At 40.7% G+C, this 26,358-nt stretch overlaps 1 protein-coding gene across 4 annotated transcripts in view; it reads right to left on the bottom strand.

Moving 5' to 3' along the window:
• ITGAV (integrin subunit alpha V) overlaps window positions 1-21,881 on the bottom strand; it is a 104,690-nt gene extending 82,809 nt beyond the window's left edge. The window contains exons 1-2 of one of the 4 annotated variants that reach the window (XM_037000245.2): window positions 21,079-21,881; window positions 9,502-9,632 (exon numbers count right to left, since the gene is read on the bottom strand). In XM_037000245.2, coding sequence (XP_036856140.1) covers window positions 9,502-9,632; window positions 21,079-21,263 — 316 coding nt within the window. In that variant the 5' untranslated portion in view covers window positions 21,264-21,881. Of the gene's footprint in view, window positions 1-9,501; window positions 9,633-21,078 lie in introns of those variants that run through there. The other 3 variants (XM_037000244.2, XM_037000243.2, XM_073218552.1) reach the window with 3 other exon arrangements.
• Between the last annotated feature and the right edge of the window lie 4,477 nt (window positions 21,882-26,358).

The following is a 26,358-nucleotide window of genomic DNA, read 5'->3' as shown; positions in this document are numbered from 1 at the left end:
TTAAAACTATTATACAAGAAGGATGCACATTATTTCTTTGAGGATTCTTTAAGCTTTCACAAATATAGAAATACATACTAATAAAAATGGGTATAGGAGTACATATAATTTATATCACTGATATAAATGTAAAACTTAAGTTATTCCTTATTTCTCATCTTCCTTGTGCTATTTTTTCTCCTTACACTTACATCAGACACTGAAATTTGTCCCTGTAGATAAAATTTTATTGTTATCAAAACCATAACACATTATTTTCTCAATAAATTTCAGGTTTAGAAATTTTATTTTATTTTATTTTATTTTTTTTTTTTTTTGAGAGGGCATCTCTCATATTTATTGATCAAATGGTTGTTAACAACAATAAAATTCAGTATAGGGGGGTCAATGCTCAATGTACAATCATTAATCCATCTCAAGCCTAATTCTCGTCAGTCTCCAATCTTCTGAAGCATAACGAACAAGTTCTTACATGGTGAACGAATTCTTACAGAGTGAATAAATTCTTACATGGTGAACAGTACAAGGGCAGTCATCACAGAAACTTTCGGTTTTGATCATGCAATATGACCTATAAACCATCAGGTCAAATATGAATATTCATTTGATTTTTGTACTTGATTTATATGTTGATCCCACATTTCTCCTATTATTATTATTATTTTTATTTTTAATAAAATGCTGAAGTGGTAGGTAGATGCAAGATAAAGGTAGAAAACATAGTTTAGTGCTGTAAGAAGGCAAATGTAGATGATCAGATGATCAGGTGTGTGCCTATGGACTAAGTATTAATCCAGGCTAGACAAGGGCAGCAAGACATCCACGGATGCAGAAGATTTCTCTCAAAGCAGGGGGGGTGAGGTTCTGAGCCTCACCTCTGTTGATCCCCAAATTCTCACCTGATGGCCCCCCTGCGACTGTGCCTGTCTTAGGTTGTTCCTCCCTTGAGGAATCTTACCCGTCTCTGGCTAACCAGTCATCTTCCGGGGCCATACAGGGAAATGTAAAGTTGGTAAGTGAGAGAGAAGCCATATTGTTTGCAAAGGTTAGCTTTTTACTTCTTTGCAGATTTATGCCCTGTGGCTTCTATGCCCAGCACTTGTCTCGAGGTATCTTTACCACCTGGAGGAATTATGATACTCGGTAAATTCGATATGAGGCACGAATTCTATTTAAAGTTTGTAATTAGGAAGGAAGAAGAAAAGCTATAGATGTAGCATATGAAGGAAACTTGGGAGGATTGATTATTTCTTTGACATATCTTCTTGTGTAGTACCTTAAGTATGTATAGGTTTTAAACTACTAACTAATTTGCACACACATATTGACATAATAGGAATACGGTGACATAAACAAAGCAAATCTATAATCACCAGCCATCTCCAGTGAAGCCAAGAAAACCATTTAGGCACCCTAGGCATTTGTGAAAATTTATCTATGATATGATGGATATTTTCCAACTGTACTTGAACCATCAGACAAATTAAAGCAGCCCATTTCTGGGATCTGTTCACATCCCATATGTTCTTTTAACCATAGATAGTCTATAGTCATGAGATTTTGGGGTGCTACAACTTGCACCCCTCCCAACTCCTGGTTGAGTTCCAACAGTACAGATCCAGTCAAATTCGTTGTCTCACTGTATGCACATGCCAGCCTAGACATCTCCCTCCTCCTTCTCATGGCAAGTCCAGGAGATGGTGGGCTGGATGCAGCCACAACCGCAGCATCGTCCGGATCCCTGTGGAGGCTTTTTGATGATCATCCCCCGGCACGAGTCCTCCAGAGAGTGCTGATGCCGGAAGCTCCTCCTCACATCGTATCTTAGTTCATTTTCTGGGTATCCAAGCTAGGCCTTGATCTTCTGCGTAGAAACAAACAGACCCTTTGCCCACACTTTGACATGCCCTCTATACCACTGTGCAGAACTCATTGGAGGTCAGCACACAGTAACTGCTTTTTTTTTTTTTTTTTTTAATTAAGAGAAAGGAATATTATCAGAAAAGAGTACCTCCATAGCTGATCATCTGACACCCTTTAAGTGATCAACATTAAGGATATTTAAAGCATGCGTTGATCTTTGATTTACCAATAGTTTTATCCTGTTAAGGAGTAATCCCCCTTTTCTTTCTTTCTTTCTTTTTTTTTTTTTTAAATTTTTAATCTACACTTACCTGAAGAATACTATGTTTACTATGCTCTCCCCTATATCAGGTCCCCCCTAACAACCACATTACGGTTACTGTCCATCAGCTTAGCAAAATGTTGTAGAGTCACTACTTGTCCTCTCTGTGTTGTGCAGCCCACCCTACCCTTTCTCCCTCCCCCCCATGCATGCTAATCTTAATACCCCCCTTCTTCTTCCCCCCCCTTATCCCTCCCTGCCCACCCATCCTCCCCAGTTCCTTTCCCTTTGGTACCTGTTAGTCCATTTTTGGGTTCTGTAATTCTGCTGCTGTTTTGTTCCTTCAGTTTTTCCTTTGTTCCTATACTCCTCAGATGAGTGAAATCATTTGGTATTTCTCTTTCTCCGCTTGGCTTATTTCACTGAGCATAATACTCTCCAGCTCCATCCATGTTGCTGCAAATGGTTGGATTTTTCCACTTCTTATGGCTGAGTAGTATTCCATTGTGTATATGTACCACATCTTCTTTATCCATTCATCTACAGATGGACATTTAGGTTGCTTCCAATTCTTGGCTATTGTAAATAGTGCTGCGATAAACATAGGAGTGCATCTGTCTTTCTCAAACTTGATTGCTGCGTTCTTAGGGTAAATTCCTAGGAGTGGAATTCCTGGGTCAAATGGTAGGTCTGTTTTGAGCATTTTGATGCACCTCCATACTGCTTTCCACAATGGTTGAACTAATTTACATTCCCACCAGCAGTGTAGGAGGGTTCCCCTTTCTCCACAGCCTCGCCAACATTTGTTGTTGTTTGTCTTTTGGATGGCAGCTATCCTTACTGGTGTGAGGTGATACCTCATTGTAGTTTTAATTTGCATTTCTCTGATAATTAGCGATGTGGAGCATCTTTTCATGTGTCTCTTGGCCATCTGTATTTCTTTTTTGGAGAACTGTCTGTTCAGTTCCTCTGCCCATTTTTTAATTGGGTTATTTGTTTTTTGTTTGTTGAGGCGTGTGAGCTCTTTATATATTCTGGACGTCAAGCCTTTATCAGATCTGTCATTTTCAAATATATTCTCCCATACTGTAGGGTTCCTTTTTGTTCTATTGATGGTGTCTTTTGCTGTACAGAAGCTTTTCAGCTTAATGTAGTCCCACTTGCTCATTTTTGCTGTTGTTTTCCTTGCCCGGGGAGATATGTTCAAGAAGAGATCACTCATGTTTATGTCTAAGAGGTTTTTGCCTATGTTTTTTTCCAAGAGTTTAATGGTTTCGTGACTTACATTCAGGTCTTTGATCCATTTTGAGTTTACCTTTGTATATGGGGTTAGACAATGGTCCAGTTTCATTCTCCTACATGTAGCTGTCCAGTTTTGCCAGCACCATCTGTTGAAGAGACTGTCATTTTGCCATTGTATGTCCATGGCTCCTTTATCAAATATTAATTGACCATATATGTTTGGGTTAATTTCTGGGGTCTCTAATCTGTTCCACTGGTCTGTGGCTCTGTTCTTGTGCCAGTACCAAATTGTCTTGATTACTATGGCTTTGTAGTAGAGCTTGAAGTTGTGGAGTGAGATCCCCCCTACTTTATTCTTCTTTTTCAGGATTGCTTTGGCTATTCGGGGTCTTTGGTGTTTCCATATGAATTTTTGAATTATTTGTTCCAATTCATTGAAGAATGTTGCTGGTAATTTGAGAGGGATTGCATCAAATTTGTATATTGCTTTCGGCAGGATGGCCATTTTGACGATATTAATTCTTCCTAGCCATGAGCATGGGATGAGTTTCCATTTATTAGTGTCCCCTTTAATTTCTCTTAAGAGTGACTTGTAGTTTTCAGAGTATAAGTCTTTCACTTCCTTGGTTAGGTTTATTCCTAGGTATTTTATTCTTTTTGATGCAATGGTGAATGGAATTGTTTTCCTGATTTCTCTTTCTATTGATTCGTTGTTAGTGTATAGGAAAGCTACAGATTTCTGTGTGTTGATTTTGTATCCTGCAACTTTGCTGTATTCCGATATCAGTTCTAGTAGTTTTGGAGTGGAGTCTTTAGGGTTTTTTATGTACAGTATCATATCATCTGCAAATAGTGACAGTTTAACTTCTTCTTTACCAATCTGGATTCCTTGTATTTCTTTGTTTTCTCTGATTGCCGTGGCTAGGACCTCCAGTACTATGTTAAATAACAGTGGGGAGAGTGGGCATCCCTGTCTGGTTCCCGATCTCAGTGGAAATGCTTTCAGCTTCTCGCTGTTCAGTATAATGCTGGCTGTGGGTTTATCATATATGGCCTTTATTATGTTGAGGTACTTGCCCTCTATTCCCATTTTGCTGAGAGTTTTTATCATGAATGGATGTTGAATTTTGTCAAATGCTTTTTCAGCATCTATGGAGATGATCATGTGGTTTTTGTCTTTCTTTTTGTTGATGTGGTGGATGATGTTGATGGATTTTCGAATGTTGTACCATCCTTGCATCCCTGGGATGAACCCCACTTGGTCATGGTGTATGATCCTTTTGATATACTGTTGAATTCTGTTTGCTAATATTTTATTGAGTATTTTTGCATCTACGTTCATCAGGGATATTGGTCTGTAATTTTCTTTTTTGGTGGGGTCTTTGCCTGGTTTTGGTATTAGGGTGATGTTGGCTTCATAGAATGAGTTTGGGAGTATTCCCTCTTCTTCTATTTTGTGGAACACTTTAAGGAGAATGGGTATTATGTCTTCTCTGTGTGTCTGATAAAATTCCGAGGTAAATCCGTCCGGCCCCGGGGTTTTGTTCTTGGGTAGTTTTTTGATTACTGTTTCAATTTCTTTGCTTGTAATTGGTTTGTTTAACTTTTGTGTTTCTTCCTTGGTCAGTCTTGGGAGGTTGTATTTTTCTAGGAAGTTGTCCATTTCTTCTAGGTTTTCCAGCTTGTTGGCATATAGGTTTTCATAGTAGTCTTTAATAATTCTTTGTATTTCTGTGGAGTCTGTCGTGATTTTTCCATTCTCATTTCTGATTATGTTGATTTGTGTTGACTCTCTTTTTCTCTTAATAAGTTGGGCTAGAGGCTTATCTATTTTGTTTATTTTCTCAAAGAACCAGCTCTTGGTTTCGTTGATTTTTGCTATTGTTTTATTCTTCTCAATTTTGTTTATTTCTTCTCTGATCTTTATTATGTCCCTCCTTCTGCTGACTTTAGGCCTCATTTGTTCTTCTTTTTCCAGTTTTAATAATTGTGATGTTAGACTATTCATTTGGGATTGTTCTTCCTTCTTCAAGTGTGCCTGGATTGCTATATACTTTCCTCTTAAGACTGCTTTCGCTGCATCCCACAGAAGTTGGGGCTTAGTGTTGTTGTTGTCATTTGTTTCTATATATTCCTTGATCTCTATTTTGATTTGTTCATTGATCCATTGATTATTTAGTAGCATGTTGTTAAGCCTCCATGTGTTTGTGAGCCTTTTTGTTTTCTTTGTAGAATTTATTTCTACTTTCATACCTTTGTGGTCTGAAAAATTGGTTGGTAGAATTTCAATATTGTGGAATTTACTGAGGCTCTTTTTGTGAGCTAGTATGTGGTCTATTCTAGAGAATGTTCCATGTGCACTTGAGAAGAATGTATATCCTGTTGCTTTTGGATGTAAAGTTCTATAGATGTCTATTAGGTCCATCTGTTCTAGTGTGTTGTTCAGTGCCTGTGTGTCTTTACTTATTTTCTGCCCGGTGGATCTATCCTTTGGGGTGAGTGGTGTGTTGAAGTCTCCTACAATGAATGCATTGCAGTCTATTTCCCTCTTTAGTTCTGTTAGTATTTGCTTCACATATGCTGGTGCTCCTGTATTGGGTGCATATATATTTAGAATGGTTATATCCTCTTGTTGGACTAAGCCCTTTATCATTATGTAGTGGCCTTCTTTATCTCTTGTTACTTTCTTTGTTTTGAAGTCTATTTTGTCTGATATTAGTACTGCAACCCCTGCTTTCTTCTCACTGTTGTTTGCCTGAAATATGTTTTTCCATCCCTTGACTTTTAGTCTATGCTTATCTTTGGGTTTAAGGTGAGTTTCTTGTAAGCAGCATATAGATGGGTCTTGCTTTTTTATCCATTCTATTACTCTATGTCTTTTGATTGGTGCATTAAGTCCATTTACATTTAGGGTGACTATTGAAAGATATGTACTTATTGCCATTGCAGGCTTTAGATTCGTGGTTACCAAAGGTTCAAGGTTAGCTTCTTTAGTATCTTACTGCCTAACTTAGCTCGCTTATTGAGCTGTTATATACACTGTCTGGAGAGTCTTTTCTTCTCTCCCTTCTTATTCCTCCTCCTCCCTTCTTCATATGTTGTGTGTTTTGTTCTGTGCTCTTTTTAGGGGTGCTCCCATCTAGAGCAGTCCCTGTAGGATGCCCTGTAGAGGTGGTTTGTGGGAAGCAAATTCCCTCAGCTTTTGCTTGTCTGGGAATTGTTTGATCCCACCATCATATTTAAATGATAGTCGTGCTGGATACAGTATCCTTGGTTCAAGGCCCTTCTGTTTCATTGCATTAAGTATATCATGCCATTCTCTTCTGGCCTGTAGGGTTTCTGTTGAGAAGTCTGATGTTAGCCTGATTGGTTTTCCTTTATAGGTGACCTTTTTCTCTCTAGCTGCCTTTAAAACTCTTTCCTTGTCCTTGATCCTTGCCATTTTAATTATTATGTGTCTTGGTGTTGTCCTCCTTGGATCCTTTCTGTTGGGGGTTCTGTATAATTCCATGGTCTGTTCGATTATTTCCTCCCCCAGTTTGGGGAAGTTTTCAGCAATTATTTCTTCAAAGACCCTTTCTATCCCTTTTCCTCTTTCTTCCTCTTCTGGTATCCCTATAATACGAATGTTTTTCCTTTTGTATTGGTCACATATTTCTCTTAGTGTTGTTTCATTCCTGGAGATCCTTTTATCTCTCTCTATGTCAGCTTCTATACGTTCCTGTTCTCTGGCTTCTATTCCTTCAATGGCCTCTTGCATCTTATCCATTCTGCTTATAAATCCTTCCAGGGATTGTTTCACTTCTGTGATCTCTTTCCTGACATCTGTGATCTCCTTCCGGACTTCATCCCACTGCTCTTGCATTTTTCTCTGCATCTCATCCCACTGCTCTTGCATTTTTCTCTGCATCTCATCCCATTGCTCTTGCATTTTTTTCTGCATCTCTGTCAGCATGTTCATGATTTTTATTTTGAATTCTTTTTCAGGAGGACTAGTTAGGTCTGTCTCCTTCTCAGGTGTTGTCTCTGTGATCTTTGTCTGCCTGTAGTTTTGCCTTTTCATGGTGATAGAGATAGTCTGCAGAGCTGGTACAAGTGACCGCTGGAAGAGCTTCCCTTCTTGTTGGTTTGTAGCCTTTTCCTGGGAGAATAGCGACCTCTAGTGGCTTGTGCTGGGCAGCTGTGCGCAGACAGGGCTTCTGCTTCCTGCCCAGTTGCTTTGGGGTTTATCTCCACTGTTGTTGTGGGCTTGGCCTGGCTGGGGCTGTTCCTCCAAAATGGTGGAGCCCCGTTAGAGGGGGAGCAGCCAGGAGACTATTTATCTCCGTAAGGGGCCTCTGTGCTCCCTGCTGCCCAGGGGGTTAGAGTGCCCAGAGATCCCCAGATTCCCTGCTTCTGGTCTAAGTGACCTGTCCTGCCCCTTTAAGATTTCCAAAAAGCACTCTCCAAACCAAAACAACAACAGCAACAATGAGAGAGGGAACAGAAAGGAAAAAAAAAAGAAAAAACACGCGATTTTTTTTTTTTTTTCCTCAGGTGCCGGTCCCAGGCACCCGCGCACTGGTCCTGCTGCCCTGTCTCCCTAGCACCAGGGTCCCTGTCCTTTCAAGGCTTCCAAAAAGCACCCACCCACCGGTCCCGCAGGGAAGGAACGCTCAATATTCTTTGTCCTCAGGCACTGGTCCCACGCACCCGCTCACCAGTCCTGCCGCCCTGCCTCCCTAGCACCGGGGTCCCTGTCCCTTCAAGGCTTCCAAAAAGCACTTGGCAAAAAGAGAGAAAAAAAAGGGGAAAAACGCGCGATTTCTTCCGTCCTCAGGTGCTGGTCTCAGGCACCCACCCACCGGTCCCACAGGGAAAAATGCGGGATATTCTTTGTCCTCAGGTGCCGGTCCCAGGCACCCGCTCACCAGTCCCGCCGCCCTGCCTCCCTAGCACCAGGGTCCCTGTCCCTTTTAGGCTTCCAAAAAGCACTCGCAGAAAAGAGAAAAAAAAAAGGGGAAAACGCGCGATTTCCTCTGTCCTCAAGTGCCGGTCTCAGGCACCCGCCCACCGGTCCCGCAGGGAAAAACGGGGGATATTCTTTGTCCTCAGGCGCCGGTCCCAGCCACCCGCTCACCAGTCCCGCCACCGTGCCTCCCTAGCACTGGGGTCCCCGTCCCTTCAAGGCTTCCAAAAAGCGCTTGCCAAAAAGAGAAAAAAAAAAAAAGGGGAAAAACGCGCGACCTCCTCCATCCTCAGGCACCGGTCTCAGGCACCCGCCCCCAGGTCTCGCAGGGAGAAACGCGGGATATTCTTTGTCCTCCGGCGCTGTTCCCAGGCACCTCCTCACCGGTCCCGCCACCCTGCCTCCCCAGCAACGGGGGCCCGTCCCTCTAAGGCTTCCAAAAAGCGCTCGCCAAAAAAAAAAAACTGCTCCGGTTTCTCTCCACCCGCCGGGAGCCGGGGGGAGGGGCGCTCGGGTCCCGCCGGGCTGGGGCTTGTATCTTACCCCCTTCGCAAGGCTCTGGGTTCTTGCAGGTGTGGATGTGGTCTGGATGTTGTCCTGTGTCCTGTGGTCTCTATTTTAGGAAGATTTTTCTTTGTTATATTTTCATAGCTCTATGTGTTTTTGGGAGGAGATTTCCACTGCTCTACTCACGCCGCCATCTTGGCTCCCTACCTATTTTATTTTTTAAGTCAACCAAATCTTCTTGAATATAAAAGATCCTCACCTGGTTTTGGCAGCACAACTCAAGGCTTACATTATTTTGTGATTAGGGAGTTGATCTACAGCTGTCAGTAAGTCAACATGAAAAGGACAAAAAGCCATGCTCCCTCTTCTCAGAAGAAATGCAAAAGATTTGAATAGATTTTCCCCAGAGTTCTGCAGACTGACACTATTCAGTTTAAAGCTAAAGACATCCAAAGCAGGGAAAACACGATGTACTTTTAAGGCTTTTATACGTCACAAAATTGTAGGAAAAAAATTATATATCACGTGTCTTCATATAACTTTGGGGATCTGAAGTGCTTATAAGCCTTATTTCATTAAATTGTTATATTTAGATAAAGCAAGTGCTTTCAAATATTAAAATGTAAAAGAAACAAACAAATGATATAAAGAAAAGGGACCACACTGCATTGCCATTTACCTGTTGCATCAAATTCTATGGGCTGGCACCCACGGTGAGCAGACCAGTCACATCTGAGGACTTGCCCTCCTTCCACAATCCCAGGCTGGGTGGTGTTTGCCTTGGGTGCCCCTACCAGAAGAGACATCCTGCTAAAATATAAAAGGGAAGACAAGGTTTTAAATGGCACAAAGCATACATAGCATCTTATGATTTGGGAAGAACTTTCATTCTCTTGACATTTCCCACAATTATTTTTTTAAAGCAGCTCTCTGAGGGTATAATTTATCTTCTTCATTTGGTGCTGTCTTATATACATATGTTATTCAATACAGTTTACTCATCCTAATGTATTATAAGGCAACTTCAGGATTACTTAAAAATTGATGCTGGTCAAATTGCACATTTAAAATATGTATAGTTTATTGTATGTCAATTGTATCTCAATAAAGCTGTTAAAATGTATTTTGGCATTTTGGCTAGAACCAGGGACATTTTGTTTTTATTTTTGTAGGGTTTTTTTGTGTGTGTGGTTTCCTATGCACTTTCTATACCCTAAATGCTGAATGAGATAAAATATGATTCTGAATAAATGATTCTAAAGTATGGTAGTTCTAAATGTTATAATTTTTCCATTTGGAAAACCCATCTTGTTTTAGAACTAATGTACATCAATTTTTTAAAAAAATAGTGACTAACAAATCTCTTTTCACAGGATTAATCTACTCAACCCCTGGCTCAGAGAACACTATTTAGTTTCTTATTAGGGTAAAATTTGCAGAAGACATAATAATCAGGAGTCAAATTTTTAAGTAAAGGTGATCTTTTCGTTAGTTGTTTTCTACTCATTTAGAAAAAGATGTGGACTGAGTGTCTCCTTTATATAGGGGACGGTGCTGGGCACTGGAGACACCAGGATTAATGAGACAACCTTGTTTTCTGCTCTCAGTGGAGCTTATATTCTGTTTGGGGAGAAATCGAAAAAATTAGGTACTGTTACAAGTGCTAGAAAGGAAACCAACATAGAAAAAGACGTGGACTGAGTGTCTCCTTTATATAGGGGACAGTGCTGGGCACTGGAGACACCAGGATTAATGAGACAACCTTGTTTTCTGCTCTCAGTGGAGCTTATATTCCGTTTGGGGAGAAATCGAAAAAATTAGGTACTGTTACAAGTGCTAGGAAGGAAACCAACAACCTATGAAGAGGTAATTTGGGAATAGAGAAGGGAAGCCTTCTTTAGATAAAGGAAAGTTATCTCTAAGGAAAAGAGAGGAGACTACCTTTGGATAAAGGGAAGTCTAAGGAAGTCATCCTTTGAAGTAGCATGAGGATTTATCTCTAAGTAAACTGATATATACAGGATTAAGAGGAGGCTGCCAGAGTGTGTTTGTGTGTGTGGGAAGGTGGGCAGCAAGGCAGAAAAGGCGGGATAAGAGAGCAGCATGAAGAGGTGGAGGGGAGCACCCAAGGCAGAGGGACAGAGACCCGAGGCAGGACCAAGCTCGCAGGCATGTGGCTGAAGCAGGAGAGCAAGCTGGGAATGGCACAAGGTAAGGCTAGAGAGCTTGGCAAGAGCTAAATCAAGTCGGGCCGTTTATCTAGGGTAAAATCTTTGGATTTATCTTAAGGTGTGTGTAAAGATTTGGATTTTTTTTTTAAGCAAAAGAATGACATAATTTAACAAAGAAAACTAAATTTTTGTGCCTTAGGGGCAAGGATTAAGGAGGCAGTGGGGCAAAGTAGAACAAGGAAAGAGACCAGCATCTGAGGGAGGAGGTGGCAGTGCCCTAAACAGCATGGCCTCTGTGTGGGGTCTCAGCTCAGACCCCACACAGAGGCCATGCTGTTTTAGTGGGAGGGTAGCTGGAGAAAGAGGGTAGGCAGATTTGGGAACAGTCTGCCATAGAATGAACAGGAATATCCAGTGACTAATATGGGAGAAAGGGAAGATTAAAATTGTCCCCTGGGTTTCTTTATGGAGTGCATGGATAGGATAACCACTTACTGTGCTAGAAAAGCCTAGAAAATAGGGACTCGGAAGACACATTAAATATTTACAGGTGTGAAAGCTAATAAAGGGAGACCTCACGACATGGTGTCCCGAGGCCAGCAGGGGAAGCTCTCACGGGCACCACCCCTGATAAATCTCAGACCCCACACAGAGGCCAGGCTGTTTTAGCTTCTCCCCTCCCTGCAAGAGCCCAGCCAATTAGAGTTGTTGTCACAACTCAGCCAATGAGAAGCCACGACACATGAGACTCCCAGTTCACTCCAATGGACTTTTTGTTTAGAACAGTCCTCCCCACTGGGCCCCCTTCTATAAAAGAGCAGTCTTCTCTGTTCAGGACATGCCTATGGATTTGCCATAACTTGCTTGTCACAAATTGCAATTCTCTGCTATTCCCAAATAAACCTAGTTTTGCTGGTAAAATAACTTCTATTTTTTAAGGCTAACAGAGGAAAACCAAGAATTCAGTTCTCAATGTGTTGGTCCAAAACATCTGTGCGATGCCTAATTGGTAGTCTGGAGCTCTGAGGAGAGTCCTGACCTACAGATAATATGTTGAGAATGTCAACTTGGAATAGATGGGTTCATGCTGGGAGAAGCTTCAGAGAGAAAGGGGTCCAAGAATGAGCTCTGAGGGGGAAACATACAGGCGTCAGGTAGAGAAAGAGGATATAGTAAAAGACACTGGAAGAAACTGACTGAAATACAGAAAAACAGGATATAGTTAGACACAGAACACCCTCAATAAATGCTATGTCACCATTATCATTTCATTTCCTTGCTAAAATAGTAAGTCACAAATTATTCTAGCAAAGAAAATACTTAACAGTTGCTTTCCACTTTTTGTGACATTATGAACAAACCTACATCTTAAAAATGGAATGCATTCATTTTAACTTTTATCAGTTTTTTCTGTCAAGAGCTAAGCTGCCTGAATTGCTGGATTATAGAATCCTGCTCTCTGACACTTCTCTTTAAACTCCATTCTCAAAGACAAAACCCCAAGCAAACCACACCCTGTTTAATAAAGCTTTATGCAGTCATATTTGGCAGCAGTAAGACACCAGTGCTGGAGCTTTCTTACCACAGCCAATTAGGAAAACCTTCACCCCCCATGAATTGTCATCACACCCTCGTTTTCTACAACAGAGCTGCTAACCGGTTTAACCATATGAAATTTCTCATTTCAATAGGTCAAAAATTTGGCCACAAAAATCACAGAACTGCCTCTCTACATCTAAATTAAATGGCTTTTGAGTGCCTGATAGGGAAAAATAACATTTCAGACAAGTGTACTTTACAGGGTCTATACCTGAAAAGGCATAATAGATAGGGTCGTTCCTGCAACAGTCTTAGTAAGTGTAATACAAGCACAGGTGTGCATATGATTCTAGTGTTGTGGATAATGGCTAGGTTCCAGATTAGGACAGAAGAGCTGGTTCTCAGAATTTGCCTAAAAACCTCAGTTCAAGCAAAACTCATTTTTGGACTGTTACCACATAAGCACATCAGAATCTTTTATAATTTTTTATTAAAGCTATTCTTCCTACCTTCTAATAAATTGCTTCCTTGAATGGAGGAGACTAATTCATCTTTTTTTTTTTTTTTCCTTTTAAAAATCTTTATTGTATTTTTATATATGTATTCCTAACTCATATGGTTTTAGTTGTTTTTTTTTTTTTTTTTTTTTGAGAGGGCATCTCTCATATTTATTGATCAAATGGTTGTTAACAACAATAAAATTCAGTATAGGGGGGTCAATGCTCAATGTACAATCATTAATCCATCTCAAGCCTAATTCTCGTCAGTCTCCAATCTTCTGAAGCATAACGAACAAGTTCTTACATGGTGAACGAATTCTCACAGAGTGAATAAATTCTTACATGGTGAACAGTACAAGGGCATTCATCACAGAAACTTTCGGTTTTGATCATGCAATATGACCTATAAACCATCAGGTCAAATATGAATATTCATTTGATTTTTGTACTTGATTTATATGTTGATCCCACATTTCTCCTATTATTATTATTATTTTTATTTTTAATAAAATGCTGAAGTGGTAGGTAGATGCAAGATAAAGGTAGAAAACATAGTTTAGTGCTGTAAGAAGGCAAATATAGATGATCAGATGATCAGGTGTGTGCCTATGGACTAAGTATTAATCCAGGCTAGACAAGGGCAGCAAGACATCCACGGATGCAGAAGATTTCTCTCAAAGCAGGGGGGGTGAGGTTCTGAGCCTCACCTCTGTTGATCCCCAAATTCTCACCTGATGGCCCCCCTGCGACTGTGCCTGTCTTAGGTTGTTCCTCCCTTGAGGAATCTTACCCGTCTCTGGCTAACCAGTCATCTTCCGGGGCCATACAGGGAAATGTAAAGTTGGTAAGTGAGAGAGAAGCCATATTGTTTGCAAAGGTTAGCTTTTTACTTCTTTGCAGATTTATGCCCTGTGGCTTCTATGCCCAGCACTTGTCTCGAGGTATCTTTACCACCTGGAGGAATTATGATACTCGGTAAATTCGATATGAGGCACGAATTCTATTTAAGGTTTGTAATTAGGAAGGAAGAAGAAAAGCTATAGATGTAGCATATGAAGGAAACTTGGGAGGATTGATTATTTCTTTGACATATCTTCTTGTATAGTACCTTAAGTATGTATAGGTTTTAAACTACTAACTAATTTGCACACACATATTAACATAATAGGAATACGGTGACATAAACAAAGCAAATCTATAATTACCAGCCATCTCCAGTGAAGCCAAGAAAACCATTTAGGCACCCTAGGCATTTGTGAAAATTTATCTATGATATGATGGATATTGTCCAACTGTACTTGAACCATCAGACAAATTAAAGCAGCCCATTTCTGGGATCTGTTCACATCCCATATGTTCTTTTAACCATAGATAGTCTATGAGACTAATTCATCTTTATGCCTGGCACATAATAAGCACTCAAAGGATGTTTTTGAAAATGACAGCTGAGTAGCAAATAAATTCATTACGGGTCTCAATCTTAATACAGCCATATATAATTAAGCCATTTTTACTATCACCAACCTCTCTAGAATGCAGAAATCATTCTCCAATAAATAATTTCTTTATGTAAAATTATCTCTTCTTAATTTCAGATTTCAGATACTTCCTTTACTTGGCACTATAAGACAGAGAGGTCAGGGAATTATTAGGGCACACAGACTTCAGCAAAGACTGAAAAAAAAAGGGCACAGTAGGAGAGTTCTGAATGAAAACTACACTCTACTGACAGCACATAGCTCAAGTTCATTGGATAAGACCAGGAACAAAGCTTCAGCTTTTCATGACACCATTTTGCACATTATAGGCATGAAATGATAGTAATTAGATTTACTAATATGGGTGTTCATCAAGTTTTCCTAAGCATACCTTCATGTGCAGTCTTGCACACTGGTGAAATGCCCCAGAAATGGTACAACAGTATAAAGGGAATGTGTGGTACTGTCCATTTCTAATGCTAGTCTAGCTAATGGGGGAAAAAGCTGAAGAATAAAGCTCCTTGTCCAAAGTGTCAACATGATATTTAAGTTACTTTTAAAAGTATTACAGGAAGTTTTTAAGAGAGAAAAATGGAGATGGAGAAAGTATAACTGCCTTAGACAAACGTTAAATCCTAAGAGGGAGTTGTATAGACAAAAATTAAATATTTGTAGAGAATGAAGAGTACAGGATGATGACAGATGCTCTATGAGAAAATAAAGGAATAGAAAAACAGCACATATTAAAGAAAACAAAAGCCTGTTATAATGTGTTGGGAGGGTGAGTTTATGTCATGTGGTTTTATTGCCACAGTAACAAAAAACAGCCTGCTTCTGAAACACTTCATAAAAAATTGAATAATTGTTACTTGAAATTCATCTAAGGATGTCTGATGAATGTCTACAACAGCCTAATTAAGGTAAGAGAAATAAAAGACCAGAAAAAAAGAAAAACTGCAGAAGAAGCAGCGTTGTCTAGTGGACAGTTTGGGACTAAAAAGTATAGTCACCTAATATAAATCAACTGAGAAAGTCACTTTAAATCTCTGAGCCTCAGTTTTTCCCATCATATAATGGAAATAATAATGCCCACTATAATTACTTAAAAAATAAATTTTCTGAACATGGATAATAAAAGCAAACAGAAAACCTGAAAGCATCATAAAAATACAAGATGATGGCATCAGAACCTGAACGATACTTAATAAAATACTTCCTAATAATAATATCTGTTTTCAAAAGGGTTTTTCTTTCCTTATTTTTCACAAAGGACCATTAGCTCAAAGGCAATGTCTCAAAAGAAAAAAACAAAGGGTGGGAAATAGTTATTAGCATTCAACATTTCCTGACAATGGTGGAGAGTTGGGGAAGACAGATGAGGTTAGTTGAGGCTGAAAGAGATTACCATAATTAGCAGAGAAAAATCTGAAGCTGAGCAACTTAGTTCCTTTGCACCTGCAACTTTCTCCTGACAGACCCCATCTCCCTCCTAAAAGTTCCCCCAAGAACAATATCAGGATCCCCATCCTCACCATTCTTTTAAAAATTACTTCACATTTAAAATGACAATTCCATTAAACAACTCAAAATTAAGATTTACACACATGGGCAGGCTATTACTATCCTGCCAAGAAATCCTAAAAGATAAAGGCAGAATGTGTGTTGAGGGATGGGAGGAGTTAAAGAGAAAGGGAGAAAGAGGACAAGTACATTTTTTAAACCCTCCAAATGAACTAAGTTTTTTGGCTGCTTTCAGCACTGACTTCTCCAAGACAAAAATGGTATTTAATATATTTGGCAGACACTGGGTTGACCAATGAGCCTTTACCAAAAGCAACTTCTGAAAAAATCATCATACACAAATATAGAAATGTGTACAAAATAATGCTGAATGTTATTTCAGAACTACAATTCCAAACCCAGATTTACTTCCCATTAAAAAAAAATGCATATCAACTCTACGTCAATTAAAAAAAAAGAAAAAAAATGCTATGGAGTCAACATACATATGACATAAAACAGACGTAGTAACTATAAATCCTACACATATTCCTTTTTATAATGTCCTATAAAAGGCCTTAATCAGGAGTAATCAGCATAGGATTTGCTTCCTAAATAATAAGCTATATAGTCTATGCATGTATACTATTTATAATAAGAAAAAAAAGAATCAATATAGCCAGAGCCACCGTAAGTTCATGAAAATGAGCTGGCATCATTTTGTAAAGGGTTGCAAAGATGGTTACAATGGTGAGAGGAGAAATGGGAAGTGAACCTGGAAAGCACATGCAGACTGGGACAGACTTGAAAGAGACTCATTTCGGTTAAGCAGTTTGGACTGACTTTCTGGCCCTGGAGCACTGTTGAGGACATTTTAGCAGTAGAATACCAGGATCAAAAAGATGCCCCCGTGTGGATAAAGTGAAGGTTCCTGTGGCCAGGATTCTCACCTGGCCCTGGTTGGCTAGCTCACTACGCACGTGGACAGTAGATAGTTATTGACTATATAAAGAGTTCTGCCCAGTGCTCTGGGCGACACGATGGCGCAGCTGCAGGAGAGCAGAGCAGAGGCTGGAGTGTTTGGCAGCGCCAAGGACAGAGGCCCAGAGGGCAGCTGTGTGGGCTGACCATGTGGGCCAAGAGGCCCAGAGGCAGAGACCAGCTTGCTGCATGCCGACTTGCTCTGAGTGAATGGGATTTTAGTGACTGACCTGCCACCATGGAAATAAAGTTGGGTATAACCCTTTCACCCCAAGAACATTTTACTGTCATTTTCTTTGGTCACATTGAATCCATAGTGAACTTGCCTGGGGCCGAAACCGACTGGCAAGACACCCAGGAAGGTAAGACTACTAGAAACATGTAAGGTGTCTGGCAGGTCTGAGAGCCCAGCGATGGGCAGGGGGATGAGGACCTGAGGACCTGAGGACCAGGAACCACGTTTGTGATGACTGGGCTGAAATAAAGAGGCTGAAGTAGAAGTGGGAGGCAGGGATGGATGCAAGAAACATTAACAAGGAAGAATTTCTAGTACCTTCTGCCTGGTGACTAATCATTGACTAATATTAGGGGAGTGCAGTAGGAGAGACAAGGAAAAATAGAAAATGAGAGGGAGGAATATGAAATTATTTCCAGGGCAACAGAGCAAATGACAGCACCATTAATAGAAACAGGTGCAACTGACACCACTGGGTGAAAAAAGTTCATTTTTAGTCAAATTGAGGTCAAGGAGAATCAATCCACAGGCTTTTAGAATATGAGGTTAGAGCTCTGCTTTTAGCTCTAAGATGCAACCAGGGCTGCAGTTTTATTTTAAAAGCTCTCCAGGTGCTGCCAGGTGCTGCCAACAGGATGTCAGGATTGAGCACCACTGACTCTTCCGCAGGGCCTTCTGGGACCAGGGCATGCTCTCACCCACACCTTGCCTCTGGGGTCACAGGGACACAAAATAACCATTTGTAAGGCTCCATGAGCATTAACAGGGAAAAGGGCAAAAATTCTAATCTAGTGTTGGTCATCATAGCATGACTGAAAAATAAATATGTATGTAAAATAAGAACTGTGTAACTTACATCTGAATAAATTGTTCAATTATTTTCTTCTTAAAAATGTAAAACCTGAATATAAAAATTAAATGGAATTTGAATTGCATACCCTTTGCCTTTTCATCCTGCCTTACCATCTACCCTACACCACCAACCCACTCAAACTAAAGGCTGAGAACTCTTCTAGATCCAGTTTTCTCAACTGTTAGAATGAGTCGATTGGCTTCGGCTTCACAGGTGGTTTGTGCTGCAGAGTGAAAGGAAATCTATCAGAGGTGAAAGTGCTCTGTAATTATAGGTTAATCAATGCAAGATATCATCATTAAAATTAAACCTAGGGTGCAAAGTTTAATTTCTCCAATTATACTCCACAAGAAATACATGACTTCTTAGTCTGTATACGATCTTTAAATTCTATGTAAGTTTGGCAATATTATAGTCACCATAAATTACTGCAAACATGAAATAAACATGGAATGCTTAATTTTTTATTTTTCATAATTTTTAAATACTGTTTTTGTGACATTTCACTTCAAGCCTTAATACTTATTTCTGGAGGCATTCTCTTGGGACAGGTGAATATTTTTGCTTAGTACTTTATTTGCCCTTCTCTTTAATAAACATTGGTTCATTAGTTTTCACAATCGTGCAGAAATAATACAATAACAATTTTCTGTAACAAGAAAAATGACACATAATACAGTTCTTTAGTTTGTGGGAGGTATTTAAACACCTATAGACACAGGAAGCAGTGGGAGGGCACTTTATAACCATTGCTTCCTCATTAATCTAGGCATTCTCCCATCAGAAGAAAGGAATCTTAAATTAGCAAATACTTCATGTGGATTTTTTTTCCTTTGCAATTTTATGATCACACTGAGTAACAGCTACAATAATGCAGCTGATAATATTATAAATGGCATCCCTGTGTACCTTGAATTACAAGGCCTGTTAAATTTTAAACTACCTTTTTACAAAACTAAGCATAATATTGCATGAATCTTTGTTAAATACGAATAGTTTTGAAAGTAGAAACCTTTGTTTATATATGTTTTTAAAAAAAACTCAGTTTATTCTTATTTTTTAGTAGAAAGACTAACATAGAGCTCTTAATCTATCAGCAACAAAATCACTGATGAAGAGTTTCATATTATTTTATGTAACCAAACCAAGTTCATTTTACCTGACCACTGAAGGCCCACGTGGGTGGTCATGTTTCCTGCTAGGTCACAGCATATATTCAACAACTACAATGTCTAGTCAAAAATCAGCCATCCAACCTTGTTAACCAAAAATAGTAAATACCTCATGCCAACAGTTCAATATTACTTTATTTTCCATAGTAAAAAATCTTAGTTTGTTATCCTCTCCTGTATCTTTACACCACTAAACTCAGAGGGTTGCCACAGAATTAAGAGCCACATCTGCAAAACACTCCATCAACTCCCAAGTATTTAAGGGCTAACTTTTGCTAAATTAAGTACTCACTCTGACAAAAACTTATGTATTTTCAAAATTATTAGAATTTCTGTACAAGTTAAATGCATAAGAGCACCTTTTCAAGGAACTACAATGCTCTGGACCATATAGCCATATGCTTAAAAATGTCTGGAAACAAAAAAAAAATTTTAAATAACAGATAAGGCTGACAAGGTAGTAAATGTTGCCTGAAGTTAATGATTATTTTTTTATCATACTGGAAAATCAGTGCTCAGGTCTCATAGAAAGCAATGAAGCTGGAAACAACAGAACTGAGTTCACTATATAAAACAATGTCTAGTTTCCACTAACTGCTTCCAACCTAGTTATTGCTGCAAAAGCTGTCACCAAAGTGAATGGTATTCAGCAACATTCCTAACGATAGTAAGAATACATCCTGCTGAATGTTCTCAACAGTCATGGAAAAATATTTAGATCACCCTTAAACCAGGCATGTATGAACTGGAAGAATGGTCCTATCTAAGCAGTGACCATCAAAATTACCCTCCCTCTTCCGCCAAAAAGCAATACTTTAAAATATAGAGCAAATTTAGAAACAAAAACATTTCTAAGAGCTTAGCAGAAACCCTAAGAGCAGTTCTCCCTCGTGAAAACAAGATTTAAACATCAGAAGACACCCAGTGAACACTTATTAAATCAGTATTTCCAAAGCTAATACGGGGGTGGTGTGGTGTGAATGACGTCAGTATTCTGTAAAGTCAAACACAACTTTCAATCCAATAATGGCAAAAAGTGTTACAAATCCTGACGGTCTTTAAAATGCGAAACGTTGGCATTTTGAAAACATAACTCAATTTTGAAATACTGCAGTATTCAAATAACCTGTAGCGAGTGAAAACTCAGCAAACACCCTTGTTCTTTCTGAACAATGACCTAAACAATGAATCACTATAAAAAGAACAGATGACACATTCATCTGTTCTCCCTCAACTCGCAAAAGTCTGACAGTCCAAGAGATAAGACACAGTGAACTTACTACAAAAGTGTGGTCATTTTAGTCATGATAATGTTTGGAAAAGGAGTAAAAAAGAAACAGAGTAAGACTGAGCAGCGGAAAGAGCGGGGTAGGGCTGGTTTAGGGAGAGGGAAAAGGGACGGGTGTTTAAGTCTCTGAAACGGAAGGAGGCTACCTGGGAGGCTACTCTGTCCGGGAGAAAACGAGGCTCGGAGAGGACACTGACCAAGTCCCCTACACCCGCAGAGGCGGCGTGGAGTCTTGACCCCACCAGCCTTTGTTCAGTTCTCACTTTCTCCAGTTCTCACAGTTCTCACTTTTTAAGCTCAGGTCTGCTTCAAAGCACTCCCTCTGCGGAGAGGAGAGGGGGGACCCGAGCGGTGGGTGCCCAGAGGGTTCATCTTCCCCAAATATTTCATGCACCCAGAATCTAAACCACCCGGTGGGGTGGAAGGGACGGGCAGACAGACTCCGGGCTCTCCCAGGGATCCCTCCCTCCGGGGAGACGCTGGGTGGGTGCGCGCCGTGGGGAAGCGGGCCGGCTCCCCTCCCAAGTGCGGCCACTTACGAAGAAGCGCTGGGCACGAAGAAATCCACCGCGAAACCGAAGTAACTTCCCTCGGGGCCGGAGTACTCGGCGGGACTGTCCACGTCTAGGTTGAAGGCGCCGCAAAGAGGCAGCAGGAATCCGGGAAGAAACAGCAGGAGGTGGCGGAGGCGAAGGCACAGCCGCCACGGCGGCGGCGAAGTCATCGCCGAAGTGCACGCAGGGCGCGGAGCTCGCGCCGCGGCCGCCCGTCCGGAGCTCACGGTGCCCGCGGCCCACCGCCGCCTGGGCGCCCGAAACTTGCCGGCCGCCGGCTCCCCGCGAGTCCCGGACAGCGCCGGGGGAGGCAGGAGGGCTGAGCTTCCGAGCGGCCTCCCGGGAAGTGGGGCCCTGAGCGCGGGGCGGTGACGCAGCGCGCGGGCCCCTCGCCTCCCGGCCGCTCCACGCCGCGTCTGGGGCTCGGGACTGCGGGACTGCGGGCCTGCGCGCCGCACCCCCGGCCTGGGCGCCGCCGCAGGCGGGGAAGGAGGAGGAGCCGGCTCGGAGGCTGAGCCGCGGCGCAGGAGGAAGTGGAGGAGAAGAGACGGCCTCCGAGTGGGGCGAGCCGGGAGCACTTCCGTGCGCACTGTCGCCTCCAGTCCCGAGTGCGGGCCGCCCGTGCCCAAGCCGCAGACCCCAGAGCCCTGGTCGTCGGCCGCGCTGCTGGACGCGGGCCTCAGACCCAGCACCGGCGGCGGGCGATGCTGGGGGGAAGGGGAGGGGTGGCCGGGCGCCCCACCCGCCCGCGTCCCGGGGCACCACACGTCCCCCAGTCCCGCCGGGAAGTCGCGTGCGAGTTTCGTTTATAAATGAGGAAAGCTTTATCCGCTTATCCGCTCTCGTGTTTCCGAGACTTAAAAGCCTGGCAGGCTCTCACAAACGGAACTTTGTAATTAATGGTCGTTTTCCTCCCTACTCTATCCCACATGTAAACACTGAACTTCATCGTTAAGTTCCAGAATGCTAGCACAGCCTTTTCCAAGCGAGTGATATTAAAGCCGAACTTCAAACACTGGCAAGGCAAAGAATGGACAGTAATGGTTTTAAATCAAGTGAGACTAGTCGAAACCTAATTCCTAGTTTATAAAGTGAAGTATGATTTCGAATATAATTTTAGATTGTGAGGGATTATGCACCATTGAAATAAGGTCCCTCGGACTTGCTTTTGATGTGTTCCACCCCATCCAGACCCCTGGCTGCACAACTGAAGCGACTTTCTTGAGGGCAGACCCTTGACCTTTTTCTTTATATCCTGGAAGTCCTGTCACCTCACCAGGAAGATGGTAAGCAATCAATAAAATGTTGAATGAATGAATGAATGAATGAATGAAGATGAAACTGAGTAAACTTTGCCCAAATGACTCTCCCATACTGTCTATCATGTGCTAAAGAATTTGGTGAACAAGACTAAAAGTATAAATGCATTGTATATACCTTAAAAACTTAACTAGTACTAGATGAGTAATAGGATTGTTTCCTCAAAGTAACTACTAAAACTCAATTACAGTGCACATTAATAGCTACTAGTTAATCCTGTGAAAGGGTATGTATATAAATTGAAATGAAATGTCTAATTTTAAAGTACTTAATTGCATTATATATTTTGATTTTTAAATTCGACTAAAAGATATGAAGCAAACCCTTGGACATGTTTTATAAGCCATGGTCTAGCAGTTGCCTGAAGAAAATGACCATGTTAGAGAGGTGATCCTACACAAATACTTACACAAAAATATAAAAATACCTTTCTCCTCACTGTGTTTCATAGAACACCGAAAAGCCTAAACCCAGAGTCTTTTATGCCTGAAAGCCTAAGGACCTTGAAAATCCATCCAAAACTGAGGGCAGAAGAATGTGGAGGTTTAAACTCGGGCTGGACCCAGTAAGCCCTCCCATTCCCCAACTTCTCATGGAGGACAGAGATCCAACAGACAAGAGGAGGGGAGGAAGACGGAAGAGAAGACCAGGGGAAGGAAGAAGCCAGGGCTATGGCAATATCCCCCGACCCACTGAAACTTGAGTGAACTCAGGACCGCATTTCTGTTAGGACACAATGCACTAGAGTAACCCAGTGCCTTAAAGCACCCTGGGTTATAAATGCAGGCGTCTTTGTAACAGAGTAGTCATGCTGGGGGAGAAGTACCCAGGTTTGTCAGAGAAGAAATTATGAAAGGGTAATTGAACAAGTTTTAGTAAAAACTAAAAATGGTCTTAATCTACTGAAGTTGTACTGTGAAGAAAATAGTCAAAAGTGAATATTTTGGTGGGCTAATATGAACGAGAAGAGACAATTTTATATTCCCTCTGCTATTCTCTTCACACCTCCTAACCTCCATATCCTCGTAGGCAAGGAAGGGAGCTAGGTGATGGTCTCCAAGATCTTTCCCATGCCTGAGAACCTGGAGCCTCAGCTACCTCTCCCGAGTGCTAGGGTGGTTGTTGACAGACCTCAAGAAACAAAGTCATCTGGTCTTGTTCAGACATCTTTCCCCCATGCTCAAATATCTTTCCTCCATGCTAGGCAACATAATGACATCCACTGAGGATAAACTGACTCATATCCATGAATACTGGGAATGAAAAGAAGAAATATTTCTCATCTTCATCTATAGGTCTATTCCTTATCATCATATTTTCTTAACAATAGGAAATCAATCAGTTGTTGCCTTTAGATCAGACCCTCCTTCTAGATACTGTCTCATCTTTCTTTTTCTTTTTAAATGGGTTTAACTTAAATGACTATTGCTTAAGTAGAAATATTTACTATCCAGGCAGCTCCTTTTGCTTCATCCCTTCAGGTCTTGATATGTTGATAAGTCAAATAAAAAATGTACTGTCTTTCAGCTCTAACTTGATTAATAGATAACATTTCACCCTCTGAATATTACTTTTCCCTCCAACATGCTTTTAGTTTACTCATTTCACTTGCATAATTTTTTTTTAATTTTATATATGCATATTTTAATATCATAGGATTTAAAGGTCACATTGAAAAGACTGCATTGATAACCTTTGCATAAAAATCCTAAGAATGTAACATGAACACCAAAATTGAAAATTAAAAATAATACCATAATATAACCTCAACTATGAAGACAAAGTTAGTGACTGGATTAAAAAACTATGCATATATTATTTTTACTGTTTCTATAAGAAATATTTTGTTTCTACAAGAGTCAAACCTACATTTTAAATATCCAGTCATAGTTTCTCCTGGAGATACACATTTATTCAGTACCTTCCTTATGATCCTATTGCCATAAAAGTCCTTTTTCAAACAACCTTTCAGGGTTTGAATAACCTATGACATAAGATATTCTAGAAAACTGAGGTTCAAAGCACCAAATTAGAAATGACAACACAAGGCAACTTTCATACCTGTGAACAGAAGAACACGCCCTTGGAATTCTGTGCCTAACGGGAGCAGAGCATAGTGGGCAGGAAGCCTCGGTAATGGGAGCACCTGGGCCTGTCTCCACAAGTCTTACAAATAACACGCTCACCACCTCCTCTGTGCTTCTGTTCCTGAGCATCTTCTTTCCTCAACCTGGAATACCATTCTTTCACCTGCTCTCCCATCCCACTTCCACCCAAACTTCAGCATGCAGCTCAAAACTCATCTTTTCTGGGGAGCTTTACATGGCTTCATTCTCTCCCTCCTCATTCAAATGGCTCGTATTTCCAAGTCTAATCCACTCACAATTTGGCATTTAATTATTCTTATATTCATTTCCTGGTGTTTTTGACAGTATTTGAATATCTGTTTAATATTAATTCTTGATGTTTTCTGGCATCTTAGTATTCTTTTCTAGTGAAATTATCAATTCCTTGAAAATAAAAGATGTTTCCTTAATTTATATTCTCCTGTAACACTGAATACAGTGCTGAATTTACATTTCAAAAAATCACAAAGAACTTGTTGGTGATTATTGGTAAATTCCTTGAAGAGAAGCAAATATTAATTTTTTTTCCTCCCCAGCTTTATTGAGGTATTATTGACAAGTAAAATTGTAATGAACATGTTGATCTTTTTTTTTTTAGGTATCATTAATCTACAATTACATGAAGAACATTGTTTATTAGGCTCCCCCCTTCACCAAGTCTCCCCCATATATCCCTTCACAGTCACTGTCCATCTACATAGTAAGATGCTGTAAAATCACTACTTGTCTTCTCTGTGTTGCACAGCCCTCCCCGTGCCCCTCACGCACTATATATGCTAATCGTAATGCCCTCTTTCTTTTTCCCCGTCCTTATCCCTCCCTTCCCACCCATCCTCCCAGTCCCTTTCCCTTTGGTAACTGTTAGTCCATTCTTGGGTTCTGTGATTCTGCTGCTGTTTTGTTCCTTCAGTTTTCCTTTGTTCTGATACTCCACATATGAGTGAAATCATTTGGTACTTGTCTTTCTCCGCCTGGCTTATTTCACTGAGCATAACACCCTCTAGCTCCATCCATGTTGTTGCAAATGGTAGGATCTGTTTTTTTCTTATGGCTGAGTAATATTCCATTGTGTATATGTACCACTTCTTCTTTATCCATTCATCTACTGATGGACATTTAAGTTGCTTCCATATCTTGGCTATTGTAAATAGTGCAGTGATAAACATAGGGGTGTATCTGTCTTTTTCAAACTGGAGTGCTGCATTCTTAGGGTAAATTCCTAGAAGTGGAATTCCTGGGTCAAATGGTATTTCTATTTTGAGCATTCTGAGGAACCTCCATACTGCTTTCCACAATGGTTGAACTAATTTACATTCCCACCAGCAGTATAGCAGGGTTCCCCTTTCTCCACAACCTCACCAACATTTGTTCTTGTCTTTTTGATGATGGAGATCCTTACTGGTGTGAGGTGATATCTCATTGTGGTTTTAATTTGCATTTCTCTGATGATTAGCGATGTGGAGCATCTTTTCATGTGCCTGTTGGCCATCTGGATTTCTTCTTTAGAGAACTGTCTATTCAGCTCCCCTGCCCATTTTTTAATTGGATTATTTGCTTTTTGTTTGTTGAGGTGTGTGAGCTCTTTATATATTTTGGATGTCAACCCTTTATCAGATCTGTCATTTATGAATATATTCTCCCATACTGTAGGATACCTTTTTGTTCTATTTATGGTTTCCTTTGCTGTACAGAAGCTTTTCAGCTTGATATAGTCCCACATGTTCATTTTTGCCTTTGTTTCCTTGCCCGGGGAGATATGTTCATGAAGAAGTTGCTCATGTTTATGTCCAAGAGATTTTTGCCTGTTTTTTTCTAAGAG

This window comes from Manis javanica, chromosome 12 (genome assembly GCF_040802235.1).
Source record: "Manis javanica isolate MJ-LG chromosome 12, MJ_LKY, whole genome shotgun sequence".
Taxonomy (NCBI): domain Eukaryota; kingdom Metazoa; phylum Chordata; class Mammalia; order Pholidota; family Manidae; genus Manis; species Manis javanica.
This window is presented reverse-complemented; position numbering and strand designations above follow the sequence as displayed.